This window comes from Astatotilapia calliptera, chromosome 3 (assembly GCF_964374335.1).
Source record: "Astatotilapia calliptera chromosome 3, fAstCal68.1, whole genome shotgun sequence".
Lineage (NCBI taxonomy): Eukaryota > Metazoa > Chordata > Actinopteri > Cichliformes > Cichlidae > Astatotilapia > Astatotilapia calliptera.
Genome location: NC_137424.1, coordinates 8,288,790 through 8,312,269, shown reverse-complemented (window position 1 = coordinate 8,312,269; position 23,480 = coordinate 8,288,790). Strand labels below are relative to the sequence as shown.

Here is a 23,480-nt window from a genome sequence, read left to right as displayed (position 1 = left end):
ATCCTCAAAGCCCTTCTGGACACGCTGGGAAACCCCTTCCTTACCCCCACTGTAACAAACAAAAGTCACAGTTCTATTACTTTTATCAGAGTTAAAATAAAAATGTGATTTATGTTAGCTGGCTTCATTTAGCAAACAGATATTTCTGTTTATACAGATACAGATATTAATACAGATATATTTTACGCATAATTTACCTCTTTTTTTTTCCTAGATGGGAAGTCTATCCAGTTCACATTACAGTAATGCTAACACCCCTTTTGGTCGTCTCTCCTTACCTTCCAGCATTCATAAATCTGTTGACCTTCTTTGTCTGAGACCAACCACTACAATGCATCATCACCTATTTGTATTGGTAACTTACTTTACAACCTATTTTAATGGTTGCAAAGTAAGTTACTTGTGGTGTATGCAATTTTAGATACACAGAAAGTAAGTAAGTGAAGACTTACTATATATGGCTGTCATAGTGTCCTTATCAAGGGCAGTTCTTCACTCTGCGCCGATGTCCGTTTTGCTCTGTCCTCCTATAAAAAGCATGAACATTTGAGTGTTTGACTAGTTTTAGATTTCCAAAAATTTGATATTTGTACAACTAAACATTTGAACTACAATTATATGCTATTGAGCGATACTTTTATGGGTAATTTTTGGTAAAGAAACTGGTGACAGAGTTGTAGGCTTTTTAAAGTACTATTAGCTAACCATTTGAACTGACTTTCAAAGCTGATTACCTTTTAAATTGCTGTGGATCAAAACCTCCAGTGGGAAGGCGGCCATTAGAAGAACACGCACCATTGAACCTGAAAATAACAAAAACAAACAAAAAACAGAACAATATATAAGAGTCCGGTAGGGTAATAAATCTCTTCTGAAGCAATATAGTTATTTTGGGTGAAAAACAAAACATTCCTCTAAAATATATATACTGACATCAGCAATCAACATCATGATTGTAATTATTTCCTTTTTAGTACATCTACTGCTGTTTGCATGTGTCAAGCACTACGACTGTATCTATGCATATAAATTCACCATATATATCCAGCAAAAATGTTTTGTTATAGGAAAACAAACAAAGGCATTCAATCAGAGGTGAGAAATTAATTGGGAATATGAATTATAGGTGAACTATTCTTTACCTACTAGCAATCAAGCTTCTTTAACCAAGAAGCTTGAAATATTTGAATGTAAAATAAAATAAATAAATAAATAATAATAAAAATAACATGATGTAATTAAAATGCACAACTTACATTAAGGAAATCTGCATTTGTATCCACAGGCTAAAAGTAAAACAGTAAATGTGTTAGTGATAGTACAGGTATTTGTAAAAAAAAAAAAAGAGGCAGTAACTGTGACGCTTCTAGTGGGATGCTAAATGCAGAGATTTATATTTACAGTATAATACTGCATGTACGGGTAGCTGTGTTGTGAACTGTAACTGAATATTAGAGAATCTCAGAGAAATTAAATGTATTTATTTTTTTAATTTATCAATCATAAAACTGTGTGTTTTGAAGGCCTGTTACGATAACGACTTTTTGTTGGTCGGTATATTGCCCCATAAACAATTGCGACAAGTTATGTCATTGTCATTTTAAGACCATTTTATGTCTTTGAATGTATAATCATAATATAACACCACCATAATGCAAGATCTACACACTTTCAATTGACAAACCGACATCTAATTCTTAAAGTATTTAGATCATTGAAATTAGGAATCAAAATATTAGATACCTTAAAAACTTGAATAAATAGTAAATTTTCTAACAAATAGAAAACAATGTTATTTAATGTTATTGTTTTGTTATCATTATATTTTATTTTTGTAAATATAATGGCACATAAATTACATCATCAACAATTATTGAGGTCATGTACATGTACTGTGTGTTAAGTCGATATATCGATTATTGTGATAGGCCTACTGTTTTGGTATCATAACGAGCTTGTCAAACATGCATGACCACTAAACAATGTCTAAGCAGTAGTACTGGTCTGAATGACAACAAACATAACTAGTGTTTTGGAAAATCTGTTAGAAAACAGTTATTTCAATAATTATGATTAGCATGTGACACAGACACTGCATAAAAAACTACAACAACAAATACTTACTTTAGGAGGATGGGGGAGGGCAGCATGAGGTTGAGACTTTGACATCTGTAAGAAACAAATTCATGTATTACAAACAAGTCACTTAAAAATACATTAATGTGGCAGACTGTTCCCTGTTCAGATGCAGTGTATAAGTACAATCAGGGCTGTCACAACAATGGGGTGGGGCCAAGTGGCTGCAACCCTAGGTACAATGTGCAGGTATATATAATTACATATAATATATGTGAATAAAGCAAGAATCTGTTTAGGTTAGTCACTGTGCTGACTGATGTTTGCTAGGTTTATATGATTGCAAACTGCACAAAAACAACAACAGCAACAACATTAATGACAATGACAAACAAAATTACTTACATTTATGTAAATCTCACATTAGGAAGATCTGCATTCGATTTCATGGGCTGAAATAAATAGGCAGAAACATTACTGCTAAAAAAAATAAAAAACAAAAACTCTAAAAAGCCTAAAAATGACTTAAAAAGCAAGGAAATGTGGAACATTGTAATTAGCGAACATTAATAAAGCATAACTGTTCTTTCTTTCTAACCTTGGTAAGTACTCTGTAGCCAGAAGGAGAGGTAGGATTTCTGTGAAAGCCAAATTAAATGTGAATAGGCTTTGATAGTTATTGAGAAGGCAGAATAATAAGAAAAGGCAAAAGTACGTCACAATATAATTAATTAAGTTACATATTTTGATTACCAAATTATGGAAGCGTGGAGCTGCCACCCAGGCAAAAGAAAAATAGAGCTATATCACGTTATGACGTGAAATGTTTATTGTTCTAACATTATGCTTTTCATGTTTGTATAATACAGTGGTTCTTAACCTTGTTGGAGGTACCGAACCCCACCAGTTTCATATGTGCATTCATTGAACCCCTCTTTAGTGAAAAATAAAGTGTGTTTTTTTTTCAAATTAGACGTAGATATGTTTTTTACTGGTGCACAAAATGAGCCGTGCACGTCACAGCGGAGGCTCTGCCGAACCCCTGAGACCAACTCACCGAACCCCTAGGGTTCGATCGAACCCAGGTTAAGAACCACTGGTATAATATAATATCACGTTATTATAATATACATAATTGTCACGTTCGCACAATATTGTACGGACGTGATAATTATGTACATTTTTCGTACAATGTTGTTCAAACATGTTGTTCAAACATGATAGTATATTGTTAGAACGATAAACTTTTCACGTTATAACGTGATATACTTATATTTCTCTTTTGCCTGGGTGGCAGCTCTACGCTTCCGTTCCAAATACACGAGAATAAAGTAATATTATATGGGAAAAGGCACCTGCTAGCTTGATGATGGAGGCTTCTTAGACTGGCCACCCGCCTTGGCTTCTTGTCGCCACTCCACGAAATAAAGGTCCGTTTCCTCCATGCCGGCTAATTATTCATCCTCATTAAAATCTCGTATATGTTCAGTTGGCAGAATTGAGAATTTTACATCTTCCAACCACTTAATTAACGCGAACATAATCGGCTTGTTTCTTCCCGTCTCCTGTATCCGGCCGTTCCTCTCGCTGTCAGATTTCGCGCCTCAGAGACGTCGTTATTTTTCAAAAAAAGAAAGAAAGAAAGAAAGAAAGAAACAGCAACAACTACTAAAGAGAGTTTTTGCACGTTCATTGCACATTTGTGGGAATGTTTAAATATTTAATTTTTATTAATTACTTTTCATTATATCTTTATTTTTTAAACCACCGTGGCAATGCGCATGCGCATACACTCCTGCACGCAAAGGGCTTTGGAGTTGACGTAATGTCGCAATGCATTGTGGGAGCGCAGCACCATCTTGGCAGGTCACGAATCAAAACAAGTTTGCTACGAACCATTCTGAAACGTAGCTCAAAAGAAAATGACGGTATAGAGACAGATTCTGTCCAGATGCAAAGAGACGGTACTTGATTGTTGAAATGTGGACCCGTATGAAATATAGCCGTGGAGTAGAAACCCTGAAGACCAAACCGCTATTGACTTAGCATGATCTACTCTCATACCTTGTCTGTGGAGTCAGAGCATACATGGCGCACCAATTTCGCAATTATAAATCTCTGGAGGCGCACATCCAATTCACCAAGGACTGGGTACAAGATTTGGTTATTTTTAAGCCTCCACATTGTGAGTACGCCGTCATTCAAGCAAAGGTAAGTCAGCTTGAGTACTGCGAGTAAAATGCGTTTGATTCCCCCCAACATTCAAATTAGTGCTAGCAAAAATTCATTCGTGAGGGGGAAATTACAGTGAGAACATGTAGAGGCTCTGTTAGAGGGATAACATAGTGAGTTCAGTGCATTGATGTGACATTGTCCTGAAGGATTTAGTTATTCTTTATGGTTAAAGAAATTGCCCTAATTAATTCATATTTATTATAAATAATCCTAATTACACATCTTGCTTCCTTGTTTGTGTCCTGTGTCACTAAAAATACATTCTGTTTTAGTTTTATACATTGATTAATGACCTGCAGAATCTCCTTGTCATATTAGGTGTCCATAATTGTCACTTAAAGTTGAACTTTATGTTTTCTCCCTCTTGAAAGTGATTACATCCTTGCATTACATACTTTAGGTTCATTTTTTGCTGATAGGTTTCTAAAAAGAAACATGCAGATTTAGAATATAACATGCAGCGTTCTATAGATGGATACATAAAAACACTTTATTTGTTACATTTATGATAAATGGATTTGAAAGTAAATAAAACACATTTGTGTCGGCCTTGGCTTATTAAAGTTCTTGTCTTTAAATGAACTTTGTCTGTGTGTGTTTCAGGTCCTGCACTCTTAAAGACTGAATTGCAGCATTGCAGCCACAGGTCATTGTGAGCATCACAGGGAAGGTTGAAGCCGCCCACTGCAGCTGTATGGCTAGAGTCGTGGAGACTTGCAGCCATGTCACTGCTCTTCTGTTTAATGTAGAAGCAACAGTGAGGATCTGTGGCACAAGGACTGTTACAGATGAACCTGCATACTGGGTTTTGCTGGGTAATATGACCAAGTTACAGCCAGAGGTTGGCCATAAGATAGACTTCTCCTCTTCAGCTGCCCAAAAAAAAGGTTCTTGATCAAAACATAGACAGACCATCTGTAGTGACAGGTAAAAGAAGCCATCCTCAAAAAAGAAAAGTTCCACCTGCTACTGTGGAGGAGTTGGATCAACTGATGGGACAATATTTTTCCAAGCATAGTTCTGTTCTGAATAACCCATAATGTTTTAATTTAGGGGGCCATGTAAATACTTTGCATTTACTGAATATGTACTTACTAAATACCACTGTTCAAAAGTTGAATAAAGAAACAAAGAAATGTTTGCCTATTTTTAATTAAAAGCACTTTGTCGAACATCACATCAGTTACAATGTAGAAAAAATGTTATGTATAGTTTACAAATGACAAAATGTTCACATAAAATCATGACAGCATTTGTATAATATCACCCACTACTAGCATTCTGTAATTTACTGTCTCTTTTGAAAACTTATCACTTATCACATGGAGAAACCTTTGGAATGCAAGCATGCTGATCCACACAGGTATGCACACAGGTGTACACATGTGTATTCACAGACGCGGACTACAGCTTTCTTGGCTGCTGCCTCAAAGCACACTGTGCGCTGTCTATCCTGCGTGCTGCACAATATCGTTTATTATTTAGTAACTATTGATATCTATGGCTAGCTAGTTTATTGTGATGGTGCTTTTTTTTCTATTATTATGTTGCTCTTTGTTGTTTGCTGTCTCCTCTGTTTTTTTTTTTCTCCATACAGGTGACCCAGGAGTTTTTTTTTTGTTGTTTGTTTTTTTTTCTCTCTTCCCCCCCTTCTCACCGTCTCTTCTCCCCTTTGGTTTTCTTTCTTTCTCTCCCCCTCTTTCTTTCATTCTTTCCCCCTGTCCTATCCCCCAGTCATGTCTGTCCCGTTTGCAACTGAAAATAAAATAAATTCATAATTATAATAAAGGTCAATCAAATGGACCAATATGGCAAGGCCATGATGATCCACTTGGTAAAATAAATCCGCTTGGCATCTTTCTTGGCCTCAAGACAACAATTCTGATGGCTATAGATCCAAACGGGACAAAAAAAAATAAAAAAATAAAGTAGTCTCAGAATAGTGAATTAAACCAACATTTATTGTTGATTTTTTTTAACAAGAAAAACATTTTTCAACTGAATAAAAACAATGCCAATAACCAAAATAAATAGAAGCGTACATGAAAACTACACAGTCCTTCACCTTTCTGTCTGATTTTTTTTAAGGAAAACAGTTTTTCATTCCACTAAAAACAGGACAAACCCACCAGCATGAACATTAAATAAACTATTACAATTGTAAAACAAAACTCATTTACAAAATGTAATAATTATCAGTGGGTCCCAGGAAATAGAATGTGACATGGGATTTAGATTTCCGTTACCAGGATGGTCGGGTTCAGCGTAGTCTTTATCACCACCTGTCAAAGACACATCATCAATATTCATGTTTGCTCAGGTTATTCACTTGTTCACATCTGTCTGAGATCATTCATACTGTTGTATGGATGTGTGTACAGTATGTATATAATTATCAGCTATGTAAAAGATATTATCATCTCTGTTCTTACCTAGTTGGAAGTCCTCCATTCAAACTCAGAGAGCCGCTGGAGGAAGGTGGTGATCCGAGGGCTGATTCTTGTAACCTTCCTCTTTACGACACGACCTGTCTTGCGGCTTGTACCAAGTTTTGCAGGGCATTTTGTTCCCATGTCTGGATTGATCCTCACAAAGAACCTTTTAACGGAAAAAAGGCTGCTTTAATTTCAAAATTAAAACATACGTTACAGCAATCACCTATATGTTTCTGCAACTGTAAAAAGAGAAGGAGAAAAAAAAAGAAGAGAAAAAAGGAAAAAAAAAAAAAAAGAAAACTTATCACTACATAAACAGCACAAGACTTAAGAGTATTTAACAAGAGCATTTTTCCCTGGTTTTACTACCACACTGGGGCACATGTTCACCAAAACGCAGCAAACCTTTGCCATCTTATCCAGGAAGGTCACCTTTTTACCCTCACATGGAAGAAGTAATCTGATTGGCATGGTGGTATGTAGCATGTAGTTTGAAGCAGGGATTTCGTAGTGCCCCATGTGTAGTGTTGGAACCCAGTCAGGATTTGTTTCATTCATTTCATAGGCTGGTTTGTTGCAATAATGCCAAATAATTAGCAACTCTATAAATAGAAGGTAGTTCTGCATGTTTGTTCTAAGTTTGTGCTATGATCTCAGAGCGCATTGAAAATAAAATTAACAGGCTATAAAGAATAATATGAACTTATTTAGAACTTACCTGAATGAAAATACTGGAGCACACCAACAGATATCTGTGGCTGGTAGAGAACTGAATATCAGCTCGTCTCGCAGCTGCTATCCAGGCTAGACGCCTTCTTTTGGTAACATCCAACACATAAGCTCCCTCATGATGTTTCCAGGTGAGGAAACAATGAAAAGAGAGCCTGTTTTCAAGCTTATTCCTTTGTCAGTAGTGCAATCTAACATTACAACCGACCACACAGCAAGCATTTGTTTGGCCTGCTAATATGGCGCCTTGACCAAAAATCCTGGCTACGCCCCATCCCGTAAGATCACGCTCCAGAGCCCTATTAACGTACGGATCTAGAAAGAAGACGCTGCATTTTTAACTCTGAGGGAGATGGAGAATGAGCCTATTTCCAAAACAGTGGAGTGTGTTCCTTTAAGTACTAAATTGTATATATTGTCAAAAACTAAAGTGTACATAGCAGTTGTTGTATCTTGTTTACTGTATCACTGACAGATAATTTCAAAGTCAATGAACGCTACATTATAGTGAGATATTGTGTAATGTGAAATACTGTAAGCAAATGAATAAACAACCTAATTCGTGATAGACCTTTGACTCTGTTTTGTTTGAATCCAACTGTTTTTTGCAGATGTGCATAAAACATGTTACTTTTAGTATTGTTATCATTATCATCATTATTGCACTAAATATATTTTAAATAAAGGATACTTTGATATACATTCTACTGTAAGGTTGGAAATGTATTTTCTTCACCCTAAAATATGTTTTGAAATGTATTTTGGTTTGAAAGAAATATATTTTCAATTTCAAAAATATATTTTTTTGGAGCATCACAAATACAAAATATATTTACCATATATTTGAAATATATTTTGGCCAGGAAAAATGTATTTTTTTACCGTATGGGTTTGCTGCTGCTGACTTTGAAAATCACACCAAACATGGAATCAAATATATCGACTCGGCTTAGACTACAGAGAAGCTCGGCACTGCTCACAAAACTCAAACACAAAAGGCTTTTTAAAGACAACAATCACTTTGACAGACACACAAACATGACTGAGTACAGAGGAGCTGCTGGTTTGAAGCCACAGAAATGTTCAAATGTTTAAACACACTGCAGCGTTGCAGCCGTGATGCATTTGTGCTGCTAAGGCCACACACATCAGCTGCCTTACATTTTAGTACCAGTTCATCTCTGACCATGGCAGCACAGTCTTTCCAGTACAGTGATGTTGGTGGGGACAGTGGGGACTGATTGTTCATTGGCTGTAAGCCGGTCACATGGACGTTTAACTGGTGCTTTGATTGCTCTGTAGTCTGTTGTGCCTGTGAGCTGCTCCTAAAATGAGACAGATTATAATTGTCACCATTCTGTTAATGACTCTTATTATGTGCGCTCTCCTCCACTGTCACACTAAACACATCAAACCTTTATTTTGGTGTAAAGTCAGGATTTATTGGCTCTTCTTAAAAGCGTCATGAAGTGCAAAACTCAGCAAACATTATACAAAAGTAGATTTAGAAGCTGAACTGAAAACATTTAAAGTGACAGTCAGCACAAATCCAGCTGACATCTCCATCCAACCCAAGTCTTCATTTAAAGTCATTATAACTGTGACACACGTTTGTTACAGTATTAATCCTGCCTGATGCTGCAGGGCCAACATCATGAAACAGGCTCAGCATTTATTTCCATTATGAAACTTTATCATTAAAAACAAACCATTGTTCTGCAGTCGTCCCAGGACTGTCGGTCAAACGTTCTCTCCACATGTTTAAGGCTGAGCTCACTTTATCGTCTGCCTGAAGGAGGAAAGCAGATGTTACTAAACATCACAATAAAACATATGAAATGTGTGCACATGAGGAACGTCTGCACTGTTAAAGCCATGCAAACATCTTCACACATGAAGCAGCAACACCTCTCAGTTTAGCAGCAGCTGGTAAAAGCCACAGTGATCCTGGAGCCTCCCTGAAGGACTCGTTCATCAGTAACTGTCAGGAGGACGATTAAACCTGCTGCACACGTCCTGTAGTTACACACTCGGGAGGAAAGACGACGTCCTCGCTCTGCAACATGATCTGTGTTTCATCCAGGACGCTCAAACACAGATTGGTTTCCAAATATTAGACGCACTGGTTCTTCATGCGTTTCTACCTGAGCACTCAGAGTCATTTCTACAACAGGCCTCCTTCACCTGCTGGTGCCTCTGTTTCTGTGTTTGGCTGTTTCCATCAGTGCCTGATGTTTGTGATCTTTGATCTGTTCTGAAGTCTCTCTTTGTGACACAAATGTTGTTTGGCTTCTTTTGCAAACAAGGCAAAAGAACTTTAATGGATTCATTTGCTGATCTTACTGTTCTGATGCAAAGCCGTCCTTTCAACGCTTTAGAAAGAAAACCAAACAATGTTTTTAAAACTTTCCCAAAATGTAAAAGCTATTAAAACCATAAACTTCTGCTCCTTGATCATGTGATTCTTCTTCTAGACTGTCTGTAATTGTTATTGCTGATTGTCAATAAAGTTGTTTTTTATAAGTTATGTTGTAAAGGAAGCTTGTGGCGAGGGAGGAGGGGCGACTAAAAGAAGGTTCATATAGTGGGAAAGTCCTCAGGTCATGTGAGGATATTTACTGATGCGTCAACACTGTCAGATAAAAGAACGGCTGCTGCATTTGTTCTCCCACAAATAAGTTTGGTGATGAGTAAAAGAATTACAGATGATGTGGCAGTTTATACTGGGAGCTGGTAGTGATGTTACTGGCTTGAACTGTGTGGAGGATGCACCAATATGGAGGTATGTGGTTTGCTGGGACTCTAGCAGCGTGCTAGTGAGTACAGGTGATATGTCTTCAGACTCTAGGCAACATATTGTTTTTGATATACTTCATTTACTGTATAGAATCAAACACAGAGGGATAGAAGTGGATTTCTTATGGCTCCCTGTGAATATCGGTGTTGATGCAATGAACAGGACGATAAGTTTAAAAAGGTGCAGCAAGAAGAAGTCGTGCAGGTTTGACTATAAAATACAGTGAAAGTGAGGTGAAGAGTATAATGAAGGTAAAGATGAAGGACGAGTGGCAGGCACACTGGGACAGAGACGGGAAAGGCAGATATTATTATACAGAAAACAGTCGTGTAGAAGAAGCTGCAGCAGAGACCAGGATGGAATCTGGAGAGTCAGAGTTGGTCACACAGGCTTGAATAGCACACTTAAAAAGGTAAACACGACACAGGAAGTGTGACTTCTGTGGACCAGAGGAGACGTTTGACGGGTTGTTAGCGTCGTCAGGATGCTGGATGGAAACGCTGTGCCTGATAGGATGATTACAGGCTGGACTTTGTCTTCCTGTTACAGATGGATCCAGGCCCTGGATGACTGCTGGACACACATGACCCACACTAGGCTGCCTTCATCCATCCTTTCCTCCTTCACTGAGACTCAGAGTCAGCATGTATGTATTTATCAGTGATTTGAATCCTGTCATTACAGAGTGAAGTTAAAGTAGACGTGTGAACACACTAATAAACACAAAGGGACACAACTACTACTCCATGATGGAAAGCTGAAGTATTACACAGCTTTATGAACCTCCTGTTATCCTGGTAGACGAGTACAGCAATAAATCTTTTACTTGAACATCTTCTGGCTCCAATAAGCTTTGAAATGTGACCATGAAGTTAGAGACACACTGACTGAAACCCACAGCTGTGACTGTGGATCACATCCACACACAGTGTAGCTGCTGTCTCTGTGTGAGCCTTTGCACTGCTGCTCGCAGCACCGTTATATCACTCAGCGCTCGCTGCTGTTATTGAATCCACTTTTTACTGTCCGTGCAATCAAGCTCCTCTGCAGAGCTAGAAAATATCTTCGAACCAGTTAATGTGTTAGGGGATCCTTTGCAGCTGTGACTGTTGCCTCTGTTTTTGTCCTTTGGTTCCTGGGAGCCTTTTACATTTCCATCAGCAACAAATATCTGAACAGGCTTTATTGTAGGAAATACAGGATTAAATAGTTGTCATTATTTATTAGATGTTGTTAAAGATGATCAGATGCTTGTTTAGTTTAATGCTGTGGCTTCAGTCAGCATCACTGTGCTGTATAGTTTTATTTTTCTGATCCTTCTGTTAAAGTTGCTGAATAAAAGCTGGTTGGTCTGCACCTCAGCGCTGCCTCGAGCCTCCTTCTTTAAAGCAGCAGAGGCTCTTCATTCAGGTATCACAGCTCGAGTTGTTCTGCAGGAGACCCAGAGTACTGTCCTTGGTCCATAATGACATTAACTTTGATTCATGTCAACACGAAGCCTGAACGTCTGTGATGAACACACTATCAGCATCACTGACATATTTCATCATTTAAAAACACTTCCTGTCTCTGTGGTGGTTACAGTGACATCATGCAGTTTGTGCTTTGACCTCCAGAGGGCGACAAATCAGCACAGACAGAGAGCTCCATTCAAACTTTGCTGCCATCAGGAATAATTCTTCAAATATAATCATCAGTGTTTGAGCAGCTATGATATCAGGGACAATCTAGACATGTGTGACAATACTGAACATGTCACATGACACACCTCAAACATCATGTGATCCACTCTCAGTCTGCACTTTCAGTCATGACTTCATGAATTTATGATCAGTTTACTCCTGAAATATTCAAATGCTGCAGGGTGAAGAACAACAAAGTGCTGACACATGTTTGTGTTTCAAACAAGAAAACCAGCAGAAATAAATCATCTTTGGACAACATGACAGAGATTAGTGAGTTTCGAACTTGCACTTGAATGCAGCACAGACAGATTCTGATGTTCGTGGTTGTAAACGTGTCCTCAAACGCCGCTCTGACTCTTTCCTTCCTGCTCAAAGTTCCTCTTTTCTGAACTTGGTGTTTGTGCCTGACGCTGATCGTCTCCGTGTGGAGCTCCGTGTGAAGGTAACGTTAGCAGTGTGTAATGTTTCCTGGCTAACATCAGCTGTGTGCAGCTCAGTTCCAGCACAAATCTGCCGCTCCATAGTTCACGGTAACGGACTCATGAGGTCGACCGTTAAACGCTCTCCCGCCATTTTGTCTGTGTGCGCGGATGTGTACGTTTTTGTTACCACTGTCATCTCATCAATAGCCTATTTGTAAAAGATCTCTGTTCATAGTTTAGTTGGATTTTAAAACTCTGTAGTTGGACAGTTTTATTTTGGACTGATGCTAAAATTCTTGCTGATTGTTTCTGTCGAGGTTTTGTACTTGACATCCGCCATTTTGGATGTGATAAGCTGTAGAGAGTGCGTCCAAAAAGAGAAACCAGAAAGAGAACCTGTTTTATTAATAACCTCTTGCAAATAGAAGAATATGAAAAAAACAACAACAAATAGGATAAAACCTTTAAATTACTTGAATTTTTAAAATCACCATCATCTGTTAACACAAATTTGATCATTTCAAATTTTTGTTTTCATTTTCTCTTCCCAGTTACTTCTTTCTCATTCTCTTCATTCTCCTTGTCACCTTACGTCTCACTCCTTAACTGAAGTTGTAGTTCTAACATAAGAAGTCCCACCAACGTCCTTTATTTAATCTCTGTGTTGTCACAGTTATTATCATCAGATCAGACATGAGACCCAGACAACAACATAAGTTTACAAGCTAACATCATGTCAGCTAACATTAGACGATAGCATCATAAACTTTAAATTACTTTGCCTCTGATCAACAGTTTGATTACATTCTCACATCACAGGTTTATTTGCTAAGTGTGAGTCCGCCCACATTAGATCCACTTTTCAGCAGGTGGAATAATTTGTAGTATATAGGTAATACATCAACAATGCTGCCGTGGCTAAGTTAGGAATATTTATAATGTCATTTCCAAAACTTGCATATGATCTGCAATTTGTAGCAGATCTACTGACTGTCACAGAGCAGCTGGAGCAGTCTCGAATGCAGGTCAGTCCACTGCTGCCCCCTGTGGCCAAGTGCCATAGCTACTGCTGGATGAACTCGTGACACATCTGCGCCTGTTTCTATGAACACATTGAGTCTGAGTGGCTGCACTTACACTGGTGCATTCAACATATTGAAAGATGGCAGCAATGTGGATTGTCAAGACTCAAACCAACCGTTGAGCAAAGACAGCAGCATCACTTGTTTCTGTTTGTTATACAGCCAGATTTACTCGTGACACACATGTGCAGCTGCTTTATCACCTATTCTGAATTTGTTTCAAGCACAATACATTTGTTACACATGTTGGGATATTGTGTTTGTTTTAAATGTTATATACCTGTGTGGTATGTGACTTGTGTTGCCATGACGCCAGGTCTCTCTTAATCTCAATGAGATTTTTTTTTACCTGGATAAATAAAGGACTAATTTATAACGTTCACTGTTTTCCGGTCTTCCAAAAGAAAAAAAACCTTCAACTACATGACATGCAGTTGTGTATTTGTTTTCACCTTATCATACACTTGAAGTTTTACAAATCACCACTTCTTTAGTGAATATCATTTCAGTCTCAGACAACCTCGTTTCTCTTACAGAGGTTGAATGCACCTTCTGCGGATGGCGGTACCACACAGTGTGCGTGGACTTCCCCTGCACAGAAGGCAACTACAAATGCTGTGAATGCTAAATAAACAGAAACAAATGATCCCTGTTGTCTTTGCTTGATGATTGGTTTGAGTCTTGACAATCCACATTGCTGGGGTTGCATCTTTCAATGCCAGCAATGGCAGGTATCAGTGCTCAAAGCTTTTGTGTTTGTTTCCAACAAGTTGCCCACCTCGGGAAACAAAAATGTGTTCTTTTACTTGTCAGATGAACATATGAGACACTTTGACTCTTCAGTGCAGTGTGGAGCCTAACAAAGATCTGTTTTGTGTCCCAGCTGATCAGCAGGAGGAGGAGAGTCTGACGGAGCAGCAGAGGAACATTTTCAGCTACTTGGACTCAGCTCAGCCACTACAGAGGAAACAATGAGCTCAACACAGAAGGTGACAGACAGAGCAGGACCATATGACCAAAGATATTTATCACCATATACATTTGAACATTTGCCATAACGATGTAGCTGACGATAGAATTGACACCAGATAAAATACTTTACAGCTGCACAACTTTATTAAAAACCCATCAATGTATTTTCACTGAAACAAGCAGCTGTTGTTTATGTGCATTAAAGTTATATAAAAATGTAACAGTGCAAATGCAAATTCCTCGCTGACAGTTTAACCAAAAGGCGTTTCCAGTGGAAACTGGCCGACACATCCTGAGCATAACCATGTATAATATCCACTAAACTTCAGAAGAGGTTATACAGTCGTGGCCAAAAGGTTTGAGAATTGCATAAATATTGGAACCTGGAGAAGTTGCTGCTTAAGTTTTTATAATAGCATTTTGCCTGCACTCCAGAATGTTATGAGGAGTGATCAGATGAACTGCATCGTCCTTCTTTGCCATGAAAACGAACTTAATCCCCAAAAAGCCTTACCACTGCATTTCATTGCTGTCATCAAAGGACCTGCTGAGACCATTTCAGTGATCGTCTTCTTAACTCAGGTGAGAATGTTGGCGAGCACGAGGCTGGAGATCATCATGGCTGTATCCCGATTCAGGTTCTGCAGCTTTAAAGTCCTCAAGGGCCGCGTACTCAAAGACCGCTAAGGCCGAAGTGCGAGGCTCGTAGGCTCGTGAAATGGGACGTCTAGCCTCCGTCGCGCTGCCCAGGTTGCCTAGCAACCATGATACTAACAGCTGGAAACGTTTCATACAGCTTTGTTTGACAGAAATGAAGGAGAACATATTTAGTTCATTTGTTTCTACATGAGCTCTGTGTGATTTGATGAGTATCTGAGGCTGAGACTACAGGACTGTGAAACATGATTGTTGGGCTTCATTTCTGTGCTGAACAGTCGTTTAAGATTAGCTGTAAATAACAATTAGCTGATGTTGTTCATGAGACTAAAGTCACCTCACTGTGGTAATGTAAATATAATATGGCCAATATTATAGTTATTATATTAATCACTTCACTCACAGACAAGTATCTGTGACAGTGTGTATACAGATGTATCATATATAAGAGACAAATATTGTTCATTTAATATGTTGGTACTAAATGTGGCTCAATGCTTACATATATGTGTAAAAAGCAAATGTAGGAGCTGTGATAACTGTGTCTAATAGAATGAAGAGTAGACTGATATATGAAATATTCCTTTATTGGGTGAGAAAATCAGACCATGTCATAACTGCTGTAAGTCACACAGAATAGATATCAGAGCCTTAAACAGGCTGACTTCTGCTAAATGGGTCAAACTGGGCAGAAAGTCTACAAACACATAACATCCTTATAGAATATGATGTAACACTATAGATCAACTTAGCTCAGAATATATAAAGCATATAAACAGTTACAGCAATGTGATGCAACAAACACAGCAGCTACTGATCCAAAATACTCAAAGCTTCATAGAACTGAAACCAACATTTATTTTTAGCTCCATCCTGCTGCTGATACAGACTTTAGGTTTCTGAACATTAAACTTGTTGCTGCCTTTCATAGTGTGTAACTTGAAGGCCCTGAGTACTTTCTCCCACACTGGAAACACTGGGATGATCACATTATTTGAACATTACCTAATAAGACTGATTCAGGACCAGAGATGGGCAGTAACGTGTTACTTGTAACCCAAGTAAGGGATTACTATTGCAAAAACGGTAATTAGATTACCGTTACTTTCCCGTAGGAACGCTGCGTTACTAAAACCGTGATTTCTTTGCGAGAATGTCTCACGACAGTGACGTAAGCGAGTGCGCCGTTAGTGACAACAGCTGTGTGGAGATCAACATTGGATCATATATCGAGTTCCTTTAGAATAAACAAACATAGGATTTATTATCACTGAATAATTATGTATAAATCTATACAAATTATAGAAATATGTAATAGGAAACAACAAAATAATCAAAATTATAAAATTGTGTGTGTGTGTGTGTGTGTGTGTGTGTGTGTGTGTGTGTGTGTGTGTGTACACAATCAGGAGGGATGGGCATGATTTTAGTGTTTGAACAGTCATGAATTATCTTTAACAGCAGGTTGGATGTAATGTGTTAGAACTACCAGCAGGTGGGGATAAGAGACCTTTAAGGTGTTTGGTGCCACGCTCCACCTTCAGGTTTAAAACTAGTGTTAATGGAGTTTGAAGGTTGAGTTTGTTCCACGACTGCATTTCACTCACTGCCTCTGTTTGTATCTCTGTCACTGCAGGACCAACATGGAGCCAGAAGTCAGCGCTCTCAGGAGGCCGACAAACCTCACAGAAGAAAGGGAGAGAAAAAACACAACTGTGACGAGTGTGGGAAGGGTTTTACTGAGAAGGGTAAACTAAAACGGCATCAGGTCATCCACACTGGAGAGAGACCGTTCAGCTGTGACTTGTGTGGAAAGTCTTTTTCCTTCAAGGATGCTCTAAAAAGACACCAACTCATCCACAGTGGAGTTAAAGCGTACAGCTGTGATCAGTGTGGCAGAGCTTTTACTCGTAGTAGCCACTTACAGAGTCATCTAGTTACCCACTCTGGAATTAAGCCATACAGCTGTGACGAGTGTGGGATGGGTTTTACTGTGAGGGCTTCACTAAAACAGCATCAGGTCATCCACAGTGGAGTTAAAGCGTACAGCTGTGATCAGTGTGGCAGAGCTTTTACTCACAGTAGCAACTTACAGAAGCATCTAGTTACCCACTCTGGAATTAAGCCATACAGCTGTGACGAGTGTGGGATGGAGTTTACTCTGAAAGCTTCACTAAAACGGCATCAGGTCATCCACACTGGAGAGAGACCGTTTAGCTGTGACTTGTGTGGAAAGTCTTTTTCCTTGAAGGGTTCCCTAAAACAACACCAACTCGTCCACAGTGGAGTTAAAGCGTACAGCTGTGATCAGTGTGGCAGAGCTTTTACTCACAGTAGCAACTTACAGAAGCATCTAGTTACCCACTCTGGAATTAAGGCATACAGCTGTGATCAGTGTGGCAGAGCTTTTACTCACAGTAGCCACTTACAGAGTCATCTAGTTACCCACTCTGGAATTAAGGCATACAGCTGTGATCAGTGTGGCAGAGCTTTTACTCACAGTAGCAACTTACAGAAGCATCTAGTTATCCACTCTGGAATTAAGGCATACAGCTGTGATCAGTGTGGCAGAGCTTTTACTCACAGTAGCCACTTACAGAAGCATCTAGTTACCCACTCTGGAATTAAGGCATACAGCTGTGACATCTGTGGAAAAACTTTCAGCCAGAGAGGGAGCCGAAATACACACCTACGCATTCACACCAGACATGATGTGTACTGCTGTGAACAGTGTGGCAAAGAGTTTATAAGTCACACAGACTTACAACGACACATGTTTACCCACACTGAGGAGAGACCTTATCAATGTGACCTGTGTGAGAAGACTTTTAAATCTCCACGTCACCTGAGACAACACCAACAGATCCACACCAGAAAGAGACTCTACAAGTGCAGCTACTGTGAGGTATGTATTTATATTGTTATCTTGTCATTTTAGCCTGACTGTTTGGAACACCTCCTCCTTGAATCACTACCTTATCGTGGTGGAGGGGTTTGTGTGTCCCAGGGATCCCAGGGGCTATGTTGTCTGGGGGCTTTTGCCCCCTGGTAGGGTCTCCCATGGCAAATTGGCCCTGGGTGAGGGACCAGACAAAGAGCGATTCAAAAGACCCTTATGAAAAGGACACCGAGGGAACAGTTTACCCTGCCCGGGATAGGGTTACCGGGGCCCCGCCCTGGAGCCAGGCCCGGGGAGGGTGCCCGAGGACGAGCGTCTGGTGGCCGGGCCTTAGTCCATGGGGCCCGGCCGGGCACAGCCCGAAGAGGAGACATGGGCCCATCCTCCCGCAGGCCCACCACCCGCAGGAGGCGCCATAGGGGTCGGGTGCATTGTGTGCCGGGTGGCGGCCAGGAGCGGAGGCCCTGGCGGACTGACCCCCGGCTGCCAAGACTGGCAATAAGGACATGGAATGTCACCTCTCTGGTGGGGAAGGAGCCTGAGTTAGTGCGTGAGGTTGAGAGGTACCGGCTAGATATAGTCGGGCTCACCTCTACACATGGCTTGGGCTCTGGAACCAGTCTCCTGGAGAGGGGCTGGACTCTGTCTCAGTCTGGAGTTGCCCCTGGTGAGAGGCGGCGGGCTGGGGTGGGTATTCTAATATCCCCTCGGCTTGCTGCCGGTACGTTGGGGTTTTTCCCGGTGGACGAGAGGGTTTGTTCCCTGCGCCTTAGGGTCGGGGAACGGGTCCTGACTGTCATCTGCGCTTATGCGCCGAGTGGCAGTTCAGAGTACCCAGCCTTCTTAGAGTCCCTGGGGGGGGGGGGGGGGGGTGCTGGAGGGTGCTCCACCTGGAGACTCTGTTGTCCTGCTGGGAGACTTCAATGCTCACGTGGGTAACGACAGCGAGACCTGGAGGGGCGTGATTGGGAGGAACGGCCTCCCTGATCTGAACCCGAGCAGTGCTTTGTTATTGGACTTCTGTGCTAATCACAGTTTGGCCATAACGAACACCCTGTTCGAACATAAGAGTGTCCATAAGTGCACGTGGCACCAGGACGCTCTAGGCCGTAGGTCGATGATCGATTTTGTAATCGTATCAGCAGACCTGTGACCATATGTTCTGGACACTCGGGTAAAGAGAGGGGCTGAGCTGTCAACTGATCACCACCTGGTGGTGAGTTGGATCAGGTGGCGGGGGAGGACGCTGGACAGACCTGGTGCACCTAAACGCGTAGTGAGGGTGTGCTGGGAACGTCTAGCAGAGGCCCCAGTCCGCGAGATCTTCAACGCACACCTCCGGCAGAGCTTCAACAGCATTCCGAGGGAGACTGGGGACATTGAGTCCGAATGGACCATGTTCAGCGTCTCCATTGCCGAAGCTGCTGCATTGAGCTGCGGCCGCAAGGTGGTTGGTGCCTGCCGCGGTGGTAATCCCCGAACCAAATGGTGGACACCAGAGGTCAAGGGAGCCACCAGGCTGAAGAAGGAGTCCTATCGGGCTTGGTTGGCCTGTGGGACTCCGGAGGCAGCCGACAGGTATCGACAGGCCAAGCGGAATGCGGCTCGGGCAGTGGCTGAAGCAAAAACTCGGGTGTGGGAGGAGTTCGGAGAGGCCATGGAAAAAGACTTTCGGACTGCCTCGAAGAGATTCTGGCAAACCGTCAGGCGTCTCAGGAGGGGAAAGCGGTGCTCTACCTGCACTGTGTATAGTGCTGGCGGAGCGCTGCTGACGTCGACTGAGAAAATTGTCGGGCGGTGGAAGGAATACTTCGAGGACCTCCTTAATCCTACTGACACGTCTTCCGAGGAGGAAGCAGAGTCTGGGGATGAGGGGAATGACCCACCAATTTCCGGGGGCGAGGTCACTGAGGCAGTTAAACAACTCCTTGGTGGCAGAGCCCCTGGTGTTGATGAGGTCCGCCCCGAGTTCCTGAAGGCTCTGGACGTTGTAGGGCTGTCCTGGTTGACACGCCTCTGCAATGTTGCGTGGAGATCAGGGGCAGTACCTGTGGACTGGCAGACCGGGGTGGTGGTCCCCATCTTTAAGAAGGGGGACCGGAGGGTGTGTTCCAACTACAGGGGGATCACACTCCTCAGCCTCCCTGGGAAAGTCTATGCCAGGGTGCTGGAAAGGAGAGTTCGTCCGCTAGTCGAACCTCGGATACAGGAGGAACAATGCGGTTTTCGTCCTGGTCGCGGAACACTGGACCAGCTCTTTATCCTCTCCAGGATACTTGAGGGTGCATGGGAGTTTGCCCAACCAGTCTACATGTGTTTTGTGGACTTGGAGAAGGCATTCGACCGTGTCCCTCGGGGTGTCCTGTGGGAGGTGTTGCGGGAGTATGGGGTGTCTGGCCCATTGCTACGGGCCATTCGATCCCTATACGACCGTTGCAAGAGCTTGGTTCGCATTGCCGGCAATAAGTCGGACTCGTTCCCGGTGGGTGATGGGCTCCGCCAGGGCTGCCCTTTGTCTCCGGTTCTGTTCATAATTTTTATGGACAGGATTTCTAGGCGCAGCCAAGTGGCGGAGGGCTTTCGCTTTGGTGGCCTCAGAATCTCATCTCTGATTTTTGCAGATGATGTGGTTCTGTTGGCTCCATCGGGTGAGGGCCTCCAGCTCGCACTGGAACGGTTCGCAGCCGAGTGTGAAGCAGCGGGAATGAGGATCAGCACCTCCAAATCTGAGGCCATGGTTCTCAGCCGGAAAAGGGTGGAGTGCCCACTCCGGGTCGGGGATGAGTTCCTGCCCCAAGTGGAGGAGTTCAAGTATCTCGGGGTCTTGTTCGCGAGTGATGGGAGAAGGGAGCCGGAGATCGACAGACGGATTGGGGCTGCGGCTGCAGTAATGCGGACGCTGCACCGGTCCGTCGTGGTGAAGAGGGAGCTGAGTGTAAAAGCGAAGCTCTCAATTTACCGGTCGATCTACGTCCCTACCCTCACCTATGGCCACGAGCTGTGGGTAGTGACCGAAAGAACGAGATCGCGGATACAAGCGGCAGAAATGAGCTTCCTCCGAAGGGTGGCTGGCCTCTCCCTTAGAGATAGGGTGAGAAGTTCGGCCATCCGGGAGGGGCTCAGAGTAGGGCAGCTGCTGCTCCACATTGAAAGGAGCCAGCTGAGGTGGTTCGGGCATCTGACAAGGATGCCCCCTGGGCGCCTCCTGGGTCAGGTGTTCCAGGCATGTCCCACCGGGAGGAGGCCCCGGGGCAGACCCAGGACACGCTGGAGAGATTATATCTCTCGGCTGGCCTGGGAACGCCTTGGTGTTCCCCCGGATAAGCTGGAGGAGGTGGCTGGGGAGAGGGAGGTCTGGGCCTCTTTGCTTAGGCTGCTGCCCCCGCGACCCGGCCTCGGATAAAGCGGATGAAGATGGATGGATGGATGGATGGATGTTTGGAACAACTCTGCTCATTAAACTGTGTTAGCATGTTAGCAATTCTACTGCATGGAAAAGCAGCTCTGAGTGATTATTCAGATTTTCCTTTCAGTTATGATTTTAGTATTACTGTAGTATTATGGTGGTAGTATTGTAGTTATTGCAGCCCAGTAAACTGAGTGTGTTAACTGAAACAGTCAAATGTAGTTGGACGTCTGCAGAGATGCTCTTTATTTCAGGCGACGTTCAGGATACAAATGTTGAAGGACTGACTTTCACTGTCTTTGTGTCTTTGTTTAGAAGCAGAGCGACACAGATGGATCCAGTTCTCAACCCTGTCATCACTGTGGTGGTGGGAAAGACTTTCATTGTGACCTCTGTGGAAAAACTTTCAGTCGGCAAAAGACCCTAAAAGTACATCAACGTAGACACACTAGAGACAAACTGAAATACTGCAAAGAATGTGGGAGAAGCTTCACCACACCAAGTGAGTTAAAACAACATGAACTGATTCACAGTGGGGTTAAAAAGCACTTCTGTGATCAGTGTGGGTCATCCTTCACCACTGCAGGTGAGCTTAAAACACACAAACGAGTCCACACAGGAGAGAAACCACACAAGTGCAGACACTGTGAGAGAAGCTTCTCACATTCAAGTACTCGTAACAGGCATGAACGTGCACACATGGAAGGAAACTACAGCTGTGACCAGTGTGACAAGAGCTTCAGGAATCTCAGTTCATACTCTGCACACAAACGATCCCACGTTACTAATAAACTGTTTCACTGTTACCAATGTGCCCAAACATTCACCTCATTGTCTGCTCTGTGCAAACATCAGCGCCATCACTCAGGGCTGAAATCACTCCCATCACTGGATCACAGTGAATCTGAAGACACAGAAAGATCCTCTGGTTTCTGTGTCAGCCTCAAAAAGCTTGAGATCAGGCTCCACAGAGTTCAGATAGAATCATTTAAACTTGTGTTGAACTGAACTGGTTGCTGGGCTGAACTTCTACATAATACAGATCTACATGGGATCTTCTTTTCTGTTGTTTTACTGAGTCAGTTTTTGTCCTTTTTTCTCTGTCCTGGTTTTGCTCGTCTGTAAATGATTGAAACTCAGTCAAACAGTTCATTGTTCTCCAGCAAAACGTTTTGGAAACTCATGTTTAACCTTTAAAACTCTGACATGTTTTAGCACACAAGGCTTCATCGGGGAGTTCACTCATGATTGGACCATGATAACAAAGGTTTTTAGTTCTTTCAAAGAGAGTCTTGGAGATGTTTGATGTTTCTGTTTTTCTGAAACCACCTGAAAGAAAAACTATTTTTCTTGCTTTATGTAGTGTGGAAGTTTTTAATGTTTCTTCATCTGTGATGTTCTTGAATGTGTTCACGTGAAGATGGTACAAATAAACTGTCCTTTCAGCTTTAGCTCCTAATTTATTCATTATTTATGGATGTAGCACAGCAGCCGTCTCTTGATTAACACATGGAGGGCTCGGGATCTAATGGTGTCGTCTCCCTAATTTGCCCACTCAGTAAATCTCACTCATGGCCAAGAAATTGAAATAAACCTTGTTTCCCTGCTGGATAGTGATCCACTGTAACTCTGCTCCTCCTTCCTGTTTAGGATTTCTGTGGCTGAAGTAAAATTCCCTCCATCCATTACTTATCCCAGCTAACCCAAAGTGAAATAAAGTTTTGCTGGTCTTAAAAAAGCATTACAATAATGGGCATTACCAATGCAAACTGAATGATACAGAAGATGAAAGAAGAGACTTTGATCAGTTAATAAAGCTCATGATCTGGATTCATTGTGGCTGCTACACAGATACTTCTGGGTCACTTCTCTCAGTTAGGAACCTTCCTCACCAAACTGACTGTTGGACCACACCCCTGGTTTCATGAGAAATTGTTTCAGCCATGATTTCTCTTCCTGTATTTCAGAGTAAAGACTGAAGTGACAAATGGAAGCATGTTTAAAAAACACAATGTGAGAGAGACGTTGAGGTCCTTAGAAGTTACCCTGGGTTTTTCTGTCACCCTGCTAGATGTTACACACCTT

General features: G+C 41.9%; 1 protein-coding gene and 2 long non-coding RNA genes across 6 annotated transcripts; 1 reads left to right on the top strand and 2 right to left on the bottom strand.

Annotated features, from left to right (window-relative positions):
- Nucleotides 1–1,179: 1,179 nt before the first annotated feature.
- On the bottom strand, nucleotides 1,180–4,145 carry LOC145425128 (uncharacterized). Its single transcript, XR_013905796.1, has 2 exons — nucleotides 3,432–4,145; nucleotides 1,180–2,714 (listed from the first exon to the last, which is right to left on the bottom strand). It is a non-coding gene; the product is annotated as an uncharacterized LOC145425128 (long non-coding RNA).
- Nucleotides 4,146–5,688: 1,543 nt separating this feature from the next.
- LOC145424709 (uncharacterized) lies at nucleotides 5,689–8,480 on the bottom strand. The gene is made up of 2 exons (XR_013905712.1): nucleotides 6,744–8,480; nucleotides 5,689–6,593 (listed from the first exon to the last, which is right to left on the bottom strand). It is a non-coding gene; the product is annotated as an uncharacterized LOC145424709 (long non-coding RNA).
- A 3,782-nt stretch (nucleotides 8,481–12,262) lies between these two features.
- Nucleotides 12,263–23,012, top strand: LOC145424200 (uncharacterized). 4 transcript variants are annotated; one of them, XM_080297288.1, is made up of 4 exons: nucleotides 12,263–12,399; nucleotides 14,345–14,450; nucleotides 16,727–17,995; nucleotides 21,711–23,012. In XM_080297288.1, the coding sequence occupies exons 2-4, from the start codon at nucleotides 14,433–14,435 to the stop codon at nucleotides 22,401–22,403; spliced, it is 1,980 nt and encodes a 659-aa protein (XP_080153414.1). In that variant the 5' UTR covers nucleotides 12,263–12,399; nucleotides 14,345–14,432; the 3' UTR covers nucleotides 22,404–23,012. The 4 variants fall into 4 exon arrangements, with proteins under 4 accessions (XP_080153414.1, XP_080153416.1, XP_080153421.1 ...); XM_080297290.1 differs by having other exon boundaries at nucleotides 12,273–12,487; XM_080297295.1 differs by lacking the exon at nucleotides 21,711–23,012 and having other exon boundaries at nucleotides 12,293–12,399; nucleotides 13,998–14,450; nucleotides 16,727–18,840.
- The last annotated feature ends 468 nt before the right edge of the window (nucleotides 23,013–23,480 follow it).